The 13,390-nt window shown below is 44.3% G+C and overlaps 1 protein-coding gene across 2 annotated transcripts; it reads left to right on the top strand.

Annotated features, from left to right (window-relative positions):
- The first annotated feature begins 2,047 nt into the window (after window positions 1–2,047).
- Window positions 2,048–12,266, top strand: raver1 (ribonucleoprotein, PTB-binding 1). Of its 2 annotated transcripts, XM_067233638.1 has the most exons (15): window positions 2,048–2,371; window positions 3,565–3,631; window positions 4,057–4,526; window positions 5,588–5,779; window positions 5,889–6,009; window positions 6,567–6,667; window positions 6,780–6,851; window positions 7,127–7,205; window positions 7,327–7,529; window positions 8,565–8,649; window positions 8,789–8,931; window positions 9,307–9,378; window positions 9,472–9,606; window positions 9,970–10,032; window positions 10,153–12,266. In XM_067233638.1, the coding sequence occupies exons 1-15, from the start codon at window positions 2,048–2,050 to the stop codon at window positions 10,297–10,299; spliced, it is 2,274 nt and encodes a 757-aa protein (XP_067089739.1). In that variant the 3' UTR covers window positions 10,300–12,266. The 2 variants fall into 2 exon arrangements, with proteins under 2 accessions (XP_067089739.1, XP_067089740.1); XM_067233639.1 differs by lacking the exons at window positions 9,307–9,378; window positions 9,472–9,606; window positions 9,970–10,032; window positions 10,153–12,266 and adding an exon at window positions 9,060–9,097.
- The last annotated feature ends 1,124 nt before the right edge of the window (window positions 12,267–13,390 follow it).

The following is a 13,390-nucleotide window of genomic DNA, read 5'->3' as shown; positions in this document are numbered from 1 at the left end:
TTATCAACATATGACTAGCAGTGCTAAGAAAGTTACACAATGGGGTGTGAGAGCCATCAAGGAGAGTCCGTCCAGAAACTCCAGACTTTAGCATATGAGAGGTGGAGGCAGGTTGACACCCACCATTACAGGCTTAGAGTAATTAGACAAATTAACAATCATAAATAAAATGTTTAATACTTTGGTCGAGAAACCTTGGCAGGCAATGACTACTTGAAGTCTGGAACACATGGACATCACCAAACGTTGGGTTTACACATTTGTGATGCTTTGCCAGGCCTTTACTGCAGCTGTCTTCAGTTGTTTGTTCGTGGGACTTCCTGCCCTTAAGTTGTCTTCAGCAAATGAAATGCATGCTCGATCGGATTGAGATCAGGTGAATGACCATTGCAGAATATTCCACTTCGTTGCCTTAAAACTCATTTTGCAGTATGTTTAATACTGCTTTCGCAGTATGTTTTGGGTCCATCTGTGTCCACCCAATAAACTGTGCTGAATTTGATAGAATCTGTGCAGACAATTTCTCTCTATACACGTTCCATCCAGCTGCTTCTGTCTTATCAATAAACACTAATGTCCCAGTACCATTGGAAGCCATGCCATCACACTGCCTACACCGTGTTTTATAGATGATGTGGTATGCTTCAGATCATGAGCTGTTCTAAGTCTTCTCCATACTTTTTTCTTCCCATCCTTCTGGTACAGGGAGATCTTAGTTTCATCTGTCCAAATAATGCTGTTCCAGAACTGGCTGGCTTTTTTTTTTGGCAAAGTCTAATCTGGCCCGTATTCTTGAGACTTATGAATGGTTTGCGACTTGTGGTAAACCCTCTATTTGCTCGTGGTCTTCTCTTTATGGTGGACTTGGATAATGATATGCCTACCTCCTGGAGTGTTCTTCACTTGGCTGGATGTTGTGAAAGGTTTTATCTTCACAATGGACAGGATCCTGCAATCATCTATCACTGTTGTCTTCCTTGGACGTCCAGGCCTTTTGTGTTGCCAAGCTCACCAGTGCATTTTCTCAGAATGTACCAAACTTTTAATTTGGCCACTGATGTTCCTGCTATTTGTGTTGGATTTTCTTGACGTGACTTGTCAACTATGCGGACTGAGCGAGCCTAATGATGGCTAATACACTTGCATTGAAAGCTCCTTTGACCACATGTTGGTTCACAGCAACAGATTCACAATGCAAATACCACACCTGGAATTAACTCCTGACCTTTTACTTGCTTAATTGATTAAGAAATAACAAAGACTAACCCACACCTGTCCATGAAACACCTTTTTTGTCAATTGTACAATTAACTTTTGGTCCCTTGAAAAAAAGGGGACTACATATTATAGAGTTGTAATTCCTGAACCCTCCCATCAATTTGGATGTGAATACCCTCAAATTGAAGCTGAGAGACTGCACTTTATTAATTATTTAAATGTAACCTGAATATATTTTGGTTAACAGCCAAATTTGTATCCGTGATTTTCTGGAAATCACGAATACTTTATTTGTCGACGTTTTCTATCTCTGAAATGTAATATTAGGCGCATCATAAGACACTAACTGTGAGGAACAAATAATATGCATTGCAGTCATGTTTTGAACCATGAAATGACTGGAAATGTACTGATGGCAGACAGGCTATCCAGCAAGCCCGTCCATTTACCCGCCTCTGCCTGCTTTCTCACGATTTATAAGCCGGAGTCCACCTACGTAGGGCTAGCTATATTATGCCATTCAGCTTTGTCCAACTTTGTTATCTGCATGTGTATGCAATTACTCGTTTGCGTTGATCCCATTTTGTATCTCGATGTCACACCACGAAAGTCACAATTGGGGACTATCCAGTGCAAATTCCGCCCACGACTTGATTAGCCGGCCAGAATTTAGATACAAAACCAGCACACTCCAGTTACGTTGCGTTGCAGAAAAAAAGCATCTTTCTCTCGTCCAATGAGAAGCCGAGTCTCGCCCATGTGTGTATTGTTTAAACTGCTCAAATCTATCCGGTACGGTGTTGTTAGAGTGAGTAAACTTCCGAGCTGAATGATGGCGGCCGCAGTGTCCGTTAGCTCAGCTGCCAGAAAAGAAACCCCAGCAGAACTCAATTTTACAACCCGTCCACTTCACGAAAGCTTCGACCCCGCCGTTGAGCACAAAAACTTCAGTTTTGATGACCGCGGGGATTCTGAACTCGAAGCGAATGACGATGATTCAGCCACGGGGTATGAGTGTCCACGAAGGGTCGACGAAGAGTTGACAGCACTTAGCCCTGAAGAGATTGAGAGTCGTTTGGAGAGAACACGTAGAGAATTTTATAATCGTAGAAAAATAATCATAAAAAACCTGCCATCCGACGTCAGTAATCAGGTAAGTTTGATTTAAGATGCTCCTCATTTTTATAGACTGAATTACTCGTGTCCAATGTCAGGACAGTACACAGTAGGATGATGCTAGCTGGTCCAGGCCATGACATGTTTGACCGAGGACAAACCTGCACTACCATATCGTGTGTAACAAGTGCACATGCCTTTTTTAGGCCAGCATTATTATTACGGACCAGGCAGAATGTTGCTTAGTTAGCCAGCGTACGTGTCCACAAAGTTGACAAGTCACGGCAAAGTTGCCCAAGAATAGAAGCTAGTAGTACTAGATGGCTAGTAGCAGGCAAGGATTGGAGTGGTCAACTGGTCCACGGCCTGTGCCGTGTGTGAATGATGGTGCCTCGGTAATCACGCGTGGTGAAATGTGTATGACTAGCAACCACTTATCCGTACTTATGGCTGTTTAATGTGCTGAAAGTGAATATACGTTAACATAACATTTGAACGTAAACATAAATATCTGTTGGTTATACAACCTTCAATTGTGGTTTGCATTTGTGAATGAAGGGCTGATTTTGTTACATTGTCAGATTTTAGTTGACAAGTTGATTAGGGGATTGTTTAACCTAAGTAGAAACCTTCCAAGTTTGAACGACGTTAATATAAACTGTAGTTAGGTCATCATAGACACAAATTTCGGAACATGCCTGACTCGTGGGGAATGGTGGCCTGTGCGCATGGCATTGTTTGGATGGGTGTATATTGGGAGTTCGAGATGGGAACGGGAGTTGCAGTGACAAAAGGTTGAAGGCGTAAAGACAAAACGTTTCAGAAAATGCTAGACAGCATTGCAGTTCGTTTGTGGAACAGGGAAAGCATTGTGGCAGCTTGTTACTATATCTCCTACAACAATAAGCTAGTTTTTTCCCCACAGGCGCTGTAGCTATGACTTTTATTGTTTCTTGAAATGCTAAAGGCCTGTTATCAGTTAACGTTAACAAGTCATGTTTTGTTAATGTCATTATTTATATATACTGTAAATTATGAAGTAACTTTTTTGTATTGTTAGAGCTTAAGTAAAGATTTGCACATCACAATGTATCTTTTGTCAAAAGTAGTTTATGTATTTTGATGGGAAACTTGATGGACACCACAAAATTGTCTTTTCAGTTGTCTTTCTAAACAGCATGTAAATTGTATACTTGGATGTACTGTAATTGCCACACTTGTCTATTACAGGAGGTGCATGAAATGTTGAGCAATTATGATCTCAAATACTGCTTCGTGGACAAATACAAGGGAACAGGCAAGTCTGACCATTTAACATTTTGAAACTTAAGTAGGTATTTAAAGTTTATGATTTCTATTGTATTTCATTATAGACATTATTGCACTGGTGGTCGATTTTCATACCAGGCTGATGTGAAGTTGAATAGCTTCACTTTCAATGTAAATAATGTTATCCTAGACAACCATTTGAAGTACTAGAAGCCACTTGCCGGATTGATTACAATATCACTTTTAAATCACCAACCTTGCCTTTCATCAACACCACCATAAAACTGACTGGTGTCAGAACGGAGGCATGGTTTCTGTGAGATCTAGGCAAGCAGGCTTTACTCACCGCCTTTGAGCTTGTCACCCTCACTCGCTCTGCATGTGGCTAATGTAACCTCCCCCTCACTCCTTGGCAACATCTTAGGGTATGTTCTCTTCTCTCTGTTCCCTCAGCCTTCGTCACACTGCTCAATGGGGAGCAGGCGCAGTGTGCCATCAAAGAGTTCCACCAACACTTGCTGCGGGACCGGGAGATTTCTGTGCAGCTGCAGCCCACAGATGCTCTGCTGTGCATCGCCAACCTGCCTCACGCCTTCAGTCAGCAGCAGTTTGAGGAGCTGGTCCGACCGTTTGGCAACCTGGAGCGCTGCTTCCTGGTCCACAGTGCCTCTACTGGCCACTCCAAGGGCTACGGCTTTGTGGAGTACATGAAGAAGGACTCGGCTGCCAAGGCCAAGTCGGAGCTACTGGGGAAGCAGCTGGGCTCTCGTATGTTGTACGTCCACTGGACCGAGGTGGGCTCGCTCACCTACCCCCTGCTGCACTCCAGATGCTTGTGTGTGGACCGCCTGCCTCCAAGCCTGCTGACGGCGCAGGACCTCCGCAACGCCCTGGCCGACACGCACGCGCCCATGTTCTGCCAGGTCAAATGAATGAGCGTGCGCACACACACACATCGTCACTCTTAGTCAGACGTTTTCTTGTGCAGGGTGAAAGCGCTGCAAATATTGGTGTCAGGGGCTCATGAATACTACATGTTGTTGTACCCTGTCTCTGCTTTTGAGTAGCAAACACAATATGCCTGGTACATACTTGACAGTGTAATTGCTTTTGGCACACTTATTTTTGTAGCTCATTAAAAGTTAAGTACTTAACTGCTGCTAGTTATGTCAGCAGGAGGATGTTTCCATCATTGAGTGTCCTTCTGAAACGTGTGTTGGTGATGGAGCCTGTTCAGTTTGAATTGTGTTGGTGTAAGACTCAAGTGGCTCGTCTGAGGGCTACATTCTAAGTTCTTTAGCGCATTAGAGGCATAACATTCTAAAAGAAATTCTATGTAGCTTTTGTTTTTAGATCTTTGTGGTCCTCACCTTTGCCCTGCTTTCCCTGTGGCCACTCAGTTTCTATAGCAATGAGAATTAGTCGTTTCTATAGCGATAACCACCTGACTCTCCCAGGTGGTGTCATTCAGTATGCCTTTGGCCCCGGCAGGCCTTTCTGGAATGAGAGAAAAGTAGCGCCCTCTCGCCGTGACCCCTCCACTCAGCTACTTTAGGACGCCGTAGTGCGAGGGCATGCCATCCACTGGAATGGCTCCGGGGAAGTTTTAGGCATTTCAGCACTTGTTTGCTAATCGGCAGGTCAGAAGTTCGACGTGTTAGCCTGTTGAGCGATGATCCTCTGGTTTGAAAAGTCATGAAGTATTCACATCATTTAAGCTGCCAGAGCAAGTACAAGAGGGCCTACATCAGATGTCCTTCACCATATTATGGGTTTTTCTGACTAGATGCATTTTGGGAACGGCTTGAAGGCATCTAGTGATTTTAAGGATAAGTGGTGAAGATGGTGCCTCTTTACCATTGCGGAAAGGATCAGTCATCGATAGCTAATCATTTATGGTAGATGTCAGATTTTTTTTTTTAAAGAACACTAGTAAGACATGATGCGGCTTCACTTGGATAACCCGTTGCCTTCTCCTCTTCAGTTGGCTCAGGGACAGGACGGAAGTTTCAAGCGTTTCGCGGTGTTGGAGTTTGCCACGGCGGACATGGCCGAGGAGGTGCAGAGAACGACGGACTCGAGGGTCTTGGGCGGCACCCCCATCAGGGTCTCCTTCTGTGCCCCTGGACCCCCTGGGAGGAGCATGTTAGCCGCTCTCATTGCTGCCCAGACTATGGTACAGCCTTTTACCACAGTGATGCCCCCCCCCCTCCCCCCCCAATAATCCACTCCCCCAATGATCCACTACATCCATCCCTGTCTGACTCCGCCCTCTCCCCCGCTAGGCTCTGAACCGAGGGAAAGGGCTTCTCCCAGAGCCCACAGCCATGCAGATCCTCACGGGGCTGAGTAACCCTGCCACCCTCAAGATGCTGCTCAACCCCATGACCCAGGGTAGGAAACAAGGTGAGAGCCTGAACCCCCCCCGACACTGGGTTGTGCTGTGAGGAGGGCTAATGGTACCCCTCAATCACCTTTTTGAAACCAAAATGGGTAACCTATGTGATTCGTGCAGATCCAATGATCCAATGAACACAGCATTTTACCCGTGCTTCACTCCTAATGCCTAAACCTCACAGCCAATCAGAGGCAGAGAAGGGAGAGGTTTACAGACCCATTTTACATCATCTCGTAGAAAGAATTTGAATACAATATTAAAAATGATGTCTATTGGATGTGTTAGCTTTACAGTAAGTGATGGTTTTGACTTATAGAAAATAAAGTAGTTCAACACAGGTAATCCCATTAGTTTTAATGTTTAAAAACATGAGATTGTTAACAAGAGCACAGATTCTACATTGATCTAGCCTCTTAATTTTGCTCTGAAAGTGCACCAGATTGATCCGTTTAACTTTAACATTTAATAAATAAACCCCCTAGGGTCGGGGGTTCGCCGTATCCTTCTCACCTTTTTTTTTTTACCCCTGACCTGTTTGCATGCCTGATGGTGTCTCGTTCTCCAGGTCTCCTCGGTGCAGCTCCCACAATGCCCCTCCTGGCCAACCCTGCCCTTTCTGCAGCTCTCCTCCAACTCCTCCTCCAGAACCAGGCCCAAGTCCAGCAGGTAACCATCACTCCCATCCTGCTTGTCTGTGTTCCACCTTCCCTTTCCAATCTTTTATTCCTTTCTATTTTTTTTTATTGGCGCCATCTTCTTTCTAATCCTTTCCTATCAGCAAGCCTTTTTAGGGAATCATCTTCTCTGGGCTCAGGTGCTGCACAATAAAGAGAACCGCCTACTACCTTGTGTGAGTGAACATGGAGTGGGTTTGATTTGTGTTGCGGTGGTAGATGTGTAGGTTTGTGGTTGGTTCTGTGAGTTACCCTGGGTTGGTAAGTGCTCTTCCTTGTGTTTTCTGGGACTCGAATGTCGTGGCTTCTTGTCACCTGTTTTTGTTTTTTGAGGGAAAATCTCATTTTGGTAAGTAAATGTCTTGGGAGAAAATTCATGAGCCAGGTTGCTGTGTGTATGAGACCCATCTGTGACCTCCTGTTCTCCTTGGCCCCTCTTTCCCCCCTGCAGGCAGGACTGATGGGGGACAACCCTCTGGCTGCTTTGCCTCTCCAGCAGGGACTCCATCTGCTAGGAGACTTGGCTCAAGGTTGGACATCCTCTCTACTCTGTCTATCCTAACTAGTGTCTTTGCCTAAGCCACATGATCCTGGTTGCCTTATGTTACTCTGATGGCAGGGCGATCTTATGTTCTTTTCCTCTCCCCCCAGGAGGTGTAGTTCCAGGTCTCAACCTGCAGACTGACCCTCTTGGCCCCATCAAGCCCTCTTCTCTGGGAAGAACGCTGGGCAGGGAGCAGGACTCCCCCACAGCACCATGCAGCTTTTCTCAAACCCCCTCCCCCACCCTGCATGGCCTCTCCATGCCCCTCCTGGGGGGCATGTTGGGGGCAGAGGGCCTCACAGCACCCACGGTGAGATGGGGGGGGGATGAACCACACTGCTTCTAACACCACCTCTCTACTAGGGGTGGGCGGTATACCGGTATGAGCGCGAATACCGGTGTGACGCTGTTCCATGATATGGATTTTGCCATATCACAATATATTAATAAATGTATTAATGTAAGTAAAGTGTTTCTGTTTGGTATCACATACAAGTCAAGTGATGCAGGCTAGTGGGCTAGTCCAAATTTGTATCTTTTACAAAAAAAACACATTTAAACATGGACGCTGCTTGCATTGTGCCAGCCAATGAAAGTCAACAAACGAGCTAGTTCAACTCCAAAGGAAGCAAACGTTCATTGGAGTAAACTGCTTTTGTTGGCAAGCGTTAATGATGTCTGAAAATATTAACGCCAGTGGACAAAGAAGAATTGCAAAGAAAATGGGGCCTCTTCTGTTTGGAAATGGTTTGGTTTCAAATTATCTGGAATCAACCAACAAACGGTAGCCTACTTTAAGTTGTCGTTGAATTGTGCTAGCCAAATGTGGAAACGCTAGCAAATATATTTCACCACCTGAAAGCCATGCATGTGTGCGAATATGAACAATCTACCAGACTGCGTTTAACAAATCCAATGCCAGGTTGGTTTGAATTGTGAAATGTTTATTGTAGGCCAACAGAATCGAGTATTCAGCCATGTAATAATTGTTTATAGCTAACTCACTACAAATATTTGTTTTCTTGCAATCCCATAAACGTAGGCTTCTGTTGAACGCTAAAGTCGCTCCTCCGTGGCAAAGCACTGCAAAAGTTGGAAAATTCAACTCATGCGACACACCGGAGTTACCCATCTAAATCCGTCCGAGTGCGGTAGATTAGCCCCTAGGGTGTGGATTGCATTGTCATGACGTTTTAATAATAACTAAAATATTGTTATATATAACGTTAGTCATTGCTTACGACTTATACCGTGATTAACATTTTAGGCCATACCACCCAGCCCTACTCTCTACCCTCTGGTATGGGCCTGTGGACATGTAGTAAACAATCTTTTCTCCTTGCAGCTATCTATATTGGGAGATCCACTTAAAGATGTCAATCTCTCCCAGAACCTCTTTCTCAATGCCCACAGCCTGTTCCCCTCCTCTGGTGAGTCAGCCTTCAGATGGAACCCTCCATGTCTGTGCCTCCTTGCTCTGTAATCTCTCTGCGGTCTTCGGTTTTCCGCCAAGGGTTTATTTAGGCTTGACCTTTTCATGCTTTCATGCTTCTGTTACCACTAATGCAGGCGCGAGCTGTCGGCCCCATCCCTACAGGAAGAGACCGACGCTAGGCAACGCGTCCAACCAACGCGCAACTCACAGCATCCACTCCAACTACAGCTTGCGTTACCAGGAGTCCTACACCCCAGACTACCATCCGCTGCACCAGGTAAACACCTCCCTTCTGGTGCCCTGGCCACAATGGACCATCTGTGCACGGCTGGCCTTCTGAGACTTGTGACAGAATGCAGGGTCATTGATGTGTGCTTTGATGCTGGGGGAACCCTGTTGTGTCAGTAAGGTCACCGAGACCACTAGGGATGATTCCCCTACCGACGTCCATCTCGAGTCAATAGCTGGTCACTGCCAAGTCTGTTATGATAGTGCTGAGCCGTGGCGAGTATCTTTTGCGAGCGGTTTTTTAAACCACCAAATCATGTCGAGTTATGAATATTCACAGAGGCTTAAAATATCAGGGGGGACATTTTCCACTCGGCCTGTTTGGGTTCTGCTATGTGATGCCCATCTGTCCCTTCCTCCCAAGGACCCTCTGGCACACCTGTACGAGCAGCAGGAGGTTCTGGAGACCGGGGCTCTGATAGGGTTTGGACAGCAGGTAAGATGCACACGTGTTCCTGTTCTCGTTTCAGTGTGGAGGTCTTCTGCCCTACACCTACAACCTGACTCTTCCTGTCTTATTTCCCTGCAGCGTTCCTACCAGGCTGGGTTCAGTGAGCTCTCCTCCCCCTACAGCTTCCCCCCCAGCCCGCCCCTGTCCTCCTACTTCAGCTCTGGGCCTGGAGGCCCCGGCCCCGACGGCCTCCCCTCCAGTCATCTCAACAAGGTAGGCCTCACCTTCTTCTTCTAGAAAGTCGGCCCGTACTAATGGACTATTGATGAACGTGTTGTTTGCCCGCACCAAAAGCCGTTACTGCACTAACTCGATATCTCTCACCTTGGTGTTTTTACTTTGATTATTAATTGGCTTAGAGATGCCCTGTGCCAGAGCCACAAGGCTGTATTCAGGAAGATGATTCAAAACTGTAAATGCATTTCAACCACTGCTTTTAATGGTAATGCTGTGAGACTCTTATCGACCTCAGCATGTGGGTTCTCTTTTGGGCTTTTTCCGCACGTTTTCACGCTCAATGCTTTATAAAAAAAGATTTTGTATTTATTTTATCTTTTCGCCCTCCCGACTCTGAAGGCGGTTGGAATGCCTCCTGTTTGCCACAACAGTTACCCTCCTGGTCTAGAAAATCGGATGAAGGTAATTTTAACCTCAGTCAATTGCATGACTTTTTACACCATTCATACTTAATCTTTTTCTTTTTTCATTTTTTTTTTTTAAAGCTTTTCTGACCGAATGAATTTCCTTTGTCAATTGCAGACTCCAATCGGTGGCCACAAGCGCCTGTTTTCCCATCTCATCCCCTCGCCAGAGCCAAGCCCTGAGGGCGCCTACGTGGGCCAGCACTCCCAAGGCCTGGGGGGTCACTATGCTGACTCCTACCTGAAACGCAAGCGCATCTTCTAACCCAAGCCAAACCCCCGCTTCCTGTACCAAGTAGCCAATCATTTCCCAGGCAATCCCTTGAGCTAAACCAATCAGTATGGTTAGCTTGGCGGTCAAGTCAGCTTTCAGCTGTGAGCTCATGCTAGCAACCCCTGGAGGGTGCTGTGTGGTGCTGCTGCCTATCGCTATTGGGACAATTGCGCACCAGTCAATGGGAGTTTTGATGTGTTTCTGTACATATGATTTCAGTGTGTTTGTAAACTAATTTTAACTTTTTATTTTTTATTTCTTTTTATTTTATGGAAACCCTCATGTTGAATACTAGCATGATCTTGTGTAATCATCGTATATGAGCTAATTTGAATTGAGTCAAAATATTCCCTTTGGTCAATTGAACCTTTTTCAACCATTTTTTTTTCCTGTTGTGTGGTGTGTCAACGGGTTTCCTTCATATATATATTTTTTAAATCGATCCTCCCATGTTTGTGGATATAGTTAATTAGTTTGTTTGATGGGATGGTGATTTTCTTTCTACTTCTACAGTGGTATGGGTGTATACTCTGGACAGGATTCAGGCCTCTCTCCATGGCTTTGTATAGAACTGTTTTGCAGCTGTACTGCTGTCTTTTTTTTCCTCCAGTCCCTGGAAACCAAAGCTTGCCTCATACTTTCAGCCTTTTTACTTTTCACTTGTTCTGTCCCTGAGTCCTGCCCCTCCATCTTGTTTGTTGGTAATCTGCACCACCTGAGTTTGTGTTGCACTTGGAGGGCGTGTGACGTGTGCTCAGTTCTCACCTTTCATGGCGTGTCTTTTTTTCAAAGCTGTTCTCACTTGTCGTTTTGTGCAGAAGTTATATGCAGAGGGTTTTGTGTCAGCAGAAGTTCTTGCCAGCTGAAACTGTCGTTCCATTGTTTTGGTTTCATCACCACTGCACTTGATTTGCTCTAGTAAAGCAAGGAGTTAAGGGTGCACTGTTCTGCTACTATATATATAAATATAATAATAATTCCCTCGATTCACTTGGTTGCAGCCTTGACCTTAATTTCACTGTTACAACTGCCAGGGTCAACCTCCCATGACAACTCCCTCCTGCATACCAGTAGAGGGAGTAGTTCATGACGGTTGGGGGTGGGCTCAGATAAAATGATAAATAGCAGTTTGGCTTTTCTAGCCAAGTAGATGACAGTATGGATGACAGACAGGGCCTGTGTTAAAACATTATGAATATTTTATCTCTTTTTCTTTCCTCCACTGAATGATGACCTTCCAGCCACCCAATCAGTGGGAGGTGTTTGTGAAGCTAGCAGCATCTGATTGGTCTGTGATGAAGTTCTTAGTCTGTGAGTGTGTGTGTGTGTGTGTGTGAAGAATAATCTGGTTGACATTTTGATTGTGAAAACCCATTACCTCTGATTTATGGGAACTGCAATTACACTTGAGCCTTAAAAAGTATTCTGTAATCTCATTTTGCCTAAATTTACTCATTTTCTTTCTGTTATTTGCTGTGTACATAAGAGTGATTTCTTCGGAGTCTCAATCTCTTGTTTCTCAAATATATCTGCCTTTTGGTCTGGTGTTTCTGAGATTGATACTGCTGCTCATAGTTTGTTTGTTTGTATGTTTGAGGGATTTTGTATATGACCAAATGCAGCATCATGGTAAATTTACTTATGTTCTGTCTGGCCCAAGAGTTGCTGCTGCTGCATAATCTTTCAATTCAGATTGTCTGTTGGAATATTCACAACTGCCATGTCATTAGTCATCTATTGCCATACTTGTCTGTGTGTGTGATGTGCTGTTTTTGAGCAAGTAAATGTTATTTAAATTCATCTGTTGGATGTTTCTTCCATATACACTATGCCATCATCCACTCACCTGACATCTGCACTGTTTTTGCCATTTACTTTGGACCAGCCTTCTAGTTCTGTTAGAAATGATAACTAAAGACAGACATTTGAAAATTGTGTCAGGGAAAATAAACATGGTCATAGTAATGGTAAAATAACACTGTTAACTGTCCTTGTAACGTAATCCTGGATCAAGACATTTGGTAGACGGAATGTCTTCAAGGCTGAAACCGCACCTGAGGCCCTGTCCACTTAAAGCTATAAACATTGATCTGAATAAGTCAGTTCCTTGCTCCTGAGGTGTCCTTGAGGCCCTTATCTGGTATGACCACATCTTCACGTTACACATTTGGTTTTACACTATAGAATTGATATCCTTTTACAATGTATACCACTCCTGTAGGACAGACAACTGCACTAGGTTTAAATGGACAGCCTTATTTCAGAATTGAATTATAAAAGTCAAATTGATTATATGCTTTTTGTTCTTACTCTTAAATTACCAGAAGTATGAAAGTGTCATGCAGCTAGCTAGCTAACTGTTTTGAACAACTGCAAGATCGAAAACAGTGGCAAAACTAGACATCCAAATGTATCAAATGCCAGCAATACCATACCAACTATACAACAATAGTTAAAGTTAATGCTGAGAATTTAAATAGGGTCTTGAAGGCATTGATACAATATTTCTTTAAAATATTGGTTCTGTCGCCGGACCAAAGACATCACGAATTGCACAATAATAACAACTTTTCTCAGTTTTTTCAAGAATGTGCTAGAGTGTGTGAGAATAACTGTTAATGATACAATTGTTTAACTGTTTTTTATTGATACAATAGAGATGCTGTAGAATTTAATATAGGCAACCCTGTTGCAAGTATACATTCTGTGCCATCAGGGAGGGGAGGGAGAAGTTTGTTTGCCTTTTTTGTTGGTTTGTTGTTGTGCCTCAAGGCACAGTGCAGCTCTCCCACATGCACAGTGCACACAGACCCACAGATCAACACAGGCAGAGAAGGATAATATGTCACTGGAAATGCTGTGAACTGTCTGGCCACTGAAACCAGGTACCACAGTCCAGTTCGAAAGCCAGCAGACGAATGGGCTGTGTTATTTGTCAGTTCCTAAAGGTTGAGATTAAAGATCGCTTCTCTTGTCAATGAACACACCCCAACAGTGATTTATATCTCAGTGGGAAGTAAACAAAATGTCAATACAACACTCCGAGTGAAGGGGGCCAGGGATTTTTTTTTAAAGTCCATTA

Source organism: Osmerus mordax, chromosome 3 (genome assembly GCF_038355195.1).
Source record: "Osmerus mordax isolate fOsmMor3 chromosome 3, fOsmMor3.pri, whole genome shotgun sequence".
In the NCBI taxonomy this organism is placed as follows: domain Eukaryota; kingdom Metazoa; phylum Chordata; class Actinopteri; order Osmeriformes; family Osmeridae; genus Osmerus; species Osmerus mordax.
Note: the sequence above shows the minus strand (reverse complement) of the source record. Positions and strands in the feature narration are given on the sequence as shown.

Excerpts from the sequence above, each read along its gene's own strand:
- raver1 (XM_067233638.1), top strand. The coding sequence starts at position 2,048 with ATGATGGCGGCCGCAGTGTCCGTTAGCTCAGCTGCCAGAAAAGAAACC. Across the intron at positions 7,530-8,564 it reads AGGGCCTCACAGCACCCACG|CTATCTATATTGGGAGATCC; the intron begins GTGAGATGGGGG and ends TTCTCCTTGCAG. Across the intron at positions 10,033-10,152 it reads GTCTAGAAAATCGGATGAAG|ACTCCAATCGGTGGCCACAA; the intron begins GTAATTTTAACC and ends TGTCAATTGCAG.